The following is a 4,226-nucleotide window of genomic DNA, read 5'->3' as shown; positions in this document are numbered from 1 at the left end:
CTTACATGATGAAGAAGTTTGTCTGTAGAACAATATATAGCCTATATCAAAGTCTTTTAGACAGAAAATAAATCCAACGAGCAAAATTCAGGATCATTTCAGGATCAAGTCTTATTTATAATGACAACACGGGACGACCAGATTACACTAAAGGCTAAACTGAAGGCATTTTTGGTCTTAAAAACATGGAGGAGGGCATTTTGTTAAAAGCTGGAAAAGGGGCCACTGGAATTTAGATGAAATATTACAAGAATAAAAACAAATACTAACAAAGCTTGTGAACTCTTACCTCAGGTGTAAAAGTTTATATGCAGTTACGTTTAATCGGATTTTGATTTGTTTGGATTTTTCTTCCCACTTGTCAAGTGAGCTTTAATCAGTAATATATATGTGCGTATCTCTGGACTATCAGAGTGCCTGGGTGTCCCTGTCCTCGGTCTCAGATAAAAAAATAAAATAAAATAATAGGAGCAAAAGTCCTCTCTTCCTACACCTGAATCTTTCTTTACAAGTATGTCATATTTTACACTGTTTAACAATTGAAATTATAATTTATTTTGCAAATGCTTAAGTCACAAATTATTGTATATATTAACAGCATGTTATCAAAAAAATATGTATGGCATCAGTTTAGAAAATGTGCAAAATATTTCTCATCCTTACCTACCAGTTTAGAAAAACATCACTTCTCCGCTAATCACTGAGTCTTCCCATACAGTAAATTAACTGATATAATATGGAGTTTTAACATGAAGCTATGATGCTTCGGAAAGCTGGATAGACAGCAGTTTGTATTACATTTTTTCACGCCTTTTACAGCCCCACATTTAAGTCTCAATCTGCACTGACTTTGCATACGTTAATTGATGTATGAGCCACAGTTTGTAACTGTTTTATATTATATTAGATACTTCTCTTTTTTGTATTTTCCCATATTTATTGATGTTTTGTTTTAACCTAAAACCAGAAGACTGACTGTGCAGATTGTCTGTACAGTACCTATAACAGTAATTGAATGTGTATTGAATAGGACTCAGGCCTTGAACTTAACAATACAGTGGAAGAGTTCACAGTGAATCATCCTTCTCTAACCAAACCAATGCCTTCATAATAAAAGTCATGCATAGTCATGAGGGACACAGTAAAGTTCAGTAAAGACAATAAGGTAAAAGAACAGTTAGAGAGTTACAGACATCAACCAATCAGCTACCAGACATCATCATCTCTAAAAACAGTGATGTTATTTTTACTCCTTCTTGAAAATATTTAAATAACTAAATATAAAGTAGATTTTGCTTTAAGAGTGTTCATGACTTAGGTAAGATAGTGTACGCTGCGAAACCATTTTTCAATTTTGTTGTTGTCAGTCTCTTTCTGGTACTGTGGGAAATAACACTGCCGCAGGATGTTAAATCAAAAATCAGAAATCAAGGGTTACAAAATAGTTTTTTCACCACAACACATTTGGCTCTATGTTCCCGACCAGACAGGTTACTGCTGCCTCTTTACTTTTACTGTGTTGTCTCCAATAAATGTCACTGCTATGTGCTTTTAATATTTAGAGAAATATCTGTTTCATGCTAAACACCAAACAAGATTTTTTTCCGCCATAAGAAAAAAATTCAAATAATGCATTTCTCTTATGAATTCACCACAAAATAAATAGTGCACAGTTGGAGAAGGTCTGTTGTTTTAAAGCACATCATTACAGCAGGACAATACTTGCCAACCCACACCTTCGGTCAGATATACTGTAAATCATAAATGTGCATAAAGAAATCTCTGAAAGCACTGTTGAGATGCGGTTTCATCTCTGCAGTAAATGTGTTAAAATGAGCTTATTTCAGTGTATTAACATGCATAACGAAGTGTAGTTTTTATTTACACACATTAACACTGTGTTATATTGTCACTCCAACCCTGTGAGTGCACAGCATTATTTCAGTTTAGCAATACTTTTTATTTGCTAATATACAGGCCGCTTCACAGAAATAAATCCATTCTTACACATTTCCATGAGGTGTTTGTCCCTTTTGCGATAGGTTTTCCAAGTTAATGCTACTCACGTCCCTGCTCGGTCCGTGTTACTCTATTGCACAGTTTACAAATAGGAAAAACCCATATACATGATAATATTAACCAAATACAGTGACTGAGGTCTGTGTAAAGAAATTCTTCTCAACCTTGTAACCTAGTTCAGTTAGTGATAAGAAACAAAAGCATGGGCAGTAAAGTGCATTGTAATAGCCTGTGTGTTGCTACATGTGGTGGAAACATCAGAGTGGTGTTGTAGAGGAAGTAGGGCCAGTAAACCTTTTCAATGTTTGTTAAACCCATTCTGCATGCATTAATGATTAATGGCAACAAAGTCATTGTATTTCTGTGTGAATGTAAACACTGGGAACAAAAAAGGAAGAGGCATCAAAAAAAAGAAATGAGATATCTGAGAGCGATGTTACGTCTATACAAAATATTGGCACATTATCTTATAAACAGTATGCTGGATGATAATCATTTTGTCTAAGAGTTACTACTTAAACAAATGAAGCATCCGGTCTTTTGTCTCATGTTTCACAGTATTAGAAGTGCACTAATTGCCAAACACACCACCATTTTCCATTTGTAATATCTCTCATCATGTCTCTCTTCTACAATGTGCTGCACTCTTTCTGTGTCGCTCATGAATGCCACTATAATCTCTTCTTTATTTGCAGTAACCCTACACGCTCCTGACCCCTGACCTTCCTCACACCTGCGTCTCCACGCCACTCAGTTTAGGCATCAGGATACGAGGGGTCACTCCGGAGTTGAGGTCCCTCTCAAACTCCAAAAGCTGGCCCATGAAGTTTAGATTCGGGGACACTACTGGACGACGGCTCCGCACGTATTTGTAGGCATCCGTCATTGTCATGAGGGTGTGCTTCATAAGGTACGCGATGACAATGGTTGCAGAACGGGAAACGCCTGCCTGGCAGTGCACCAACACTCCCTGTCCACTTTGATATGCCTCCTCTGTGGATGAGAACAACAAAACAGATGAGATGAATTTTCGGAATTAAGTGAGTAAAAACTGGTTTAAAGGTCCCATATTCTCATTTTCAGGTTTGTACATGTATTTAAGTTGCTACTAAAACATATTTACATGTTTTAATGTTCAAAAAATACTTTCTTTTTGTCCTATTGTCTGTCTGAATATACCTGTATTCACCCTCTGTCTGAAATGCTCCGTGTTAGTGTCTACCGCTTTAAGCCCTCCTCCCTCTCTGCTCTGATTGGTCAGTGTTTCCAGGTCTGGATAATAAAAGCTGATCATGTTGCAGTTCATTTTCTTGACTTGAAATCATCACTGAAAAAAAACCCCTCACAAGTACAACAATATATCAGAGGTGGGCCTCTCACCAATGAACTCAAAAACCTCCTCAAAGTATTGTCGAAGGTTTTGCTTGCTGTTATCAGTGGCTGGCAGCCTTTTGTAGCGCAGTCCAGAGTTGACGTGGTAGAGGGGCAGGTGTGTGGTCACGTTAACCACGTAGCCGATGTTGAGGCGCAGCAGCAGGTCCAGGTCCTGGGCGTCTCTCTCGTTCCCCAGAAACAGGAAGGGCAGGATGGGACTGATCACGGCGTTCTCCGCATCGGGAGTCATCGCGGTCTCATCGGACAGCGAAGCTGGCAAAGAAGACGAGAGTGGCAGAGAAAGGTGCACTGGAAGAAGACGAGACGGAGAACAACTTTGTTTAACATCGTCTGCAGTCTGTGCAAACCAAATAGCAGCATTGACTGGTTATAAAAGAGGTCTGGCCGTTAGCACTTTGATTTGAGTTGACATCTGCAGTATATAAAGGGAAAATACTGCTGAATGACATTCAACCCAATATGGCCCAATTTTATGTCAGTGATTGCAGTGGAAAATGAGTTAATTCACAGATATTATGTATATGTTACCACTTGAGTGAATTGTAAGATATTCTTACTTCTGCCGTTCTCCTCATCTTGCTCTCTGTTAAGGGAGTTGAGGGCCAGGTGAAGGGACTGAGCCGACGGCAGGGAATGTCCTCCCTCCCTGTCTCTCTGCCAAGGTTTGGGTTTGATGAGTGTGCTAGGGGCGGACGGTGGAGGCGAAAAGGACACAGGTGACGGGGGAGAGGCAGAGCTGGGAGAGGGCGAGCGTGGATATGCTGCATCTCCGTCTTGCTCAATTCCTACATCTTCGGCTTTATTCAAGAGCC

General features: G+C 39.3%; 1 protein-coding gene across 1 annotated transcript; it reads right to left on the bottom strand.

The window, feature by feature from the left end:
- Window positions 1-1,982: 1,982 nt before the first annotated feature.
- On the bottom strand, window positions 1,983-3,696 carry LOC114566954 (dual specificity protein phosphatase 10). Its single transcript, XM_028595828.1, has 2 exons — window positions 3,400-3,696; window positions 1,983-3,012 (listed from the first exon to the last, which is right to left on the bottom strand). The coding sequence occupies exons 1-2, from the start codon at window positions 3,641-3,643 to the stop codon at window positions 2,747-2,749; spliced, it is 510 nt and encodes a 169-aa protein (XP_028451629.1). The 5' UTR covers window positions 3,644-3,696; the 3' UTR covers window positions 1,983-2,746.
- Between the last annotated feature and the right edge of the window lie 530 nt (window positions 3,697-4,226).

This window comes from Perca flavescens, chromosome 13 (genome assembly GCF_004354835.1).
Source record: "Perca flavescens isolate YP-PL-M2 chromosome 13, PFLA_1.0, whole genome shotgun sequence".
NCBI lineage: Eukaryota > Metazoa > Chordata > Actinopteri > Perciformes > Percidae > Perca > Perca flavescens.
Note: the sequence above shows the minus strand (reverse complement) of the source record. Positions and strands in the feature narration are given on the sequence as shown.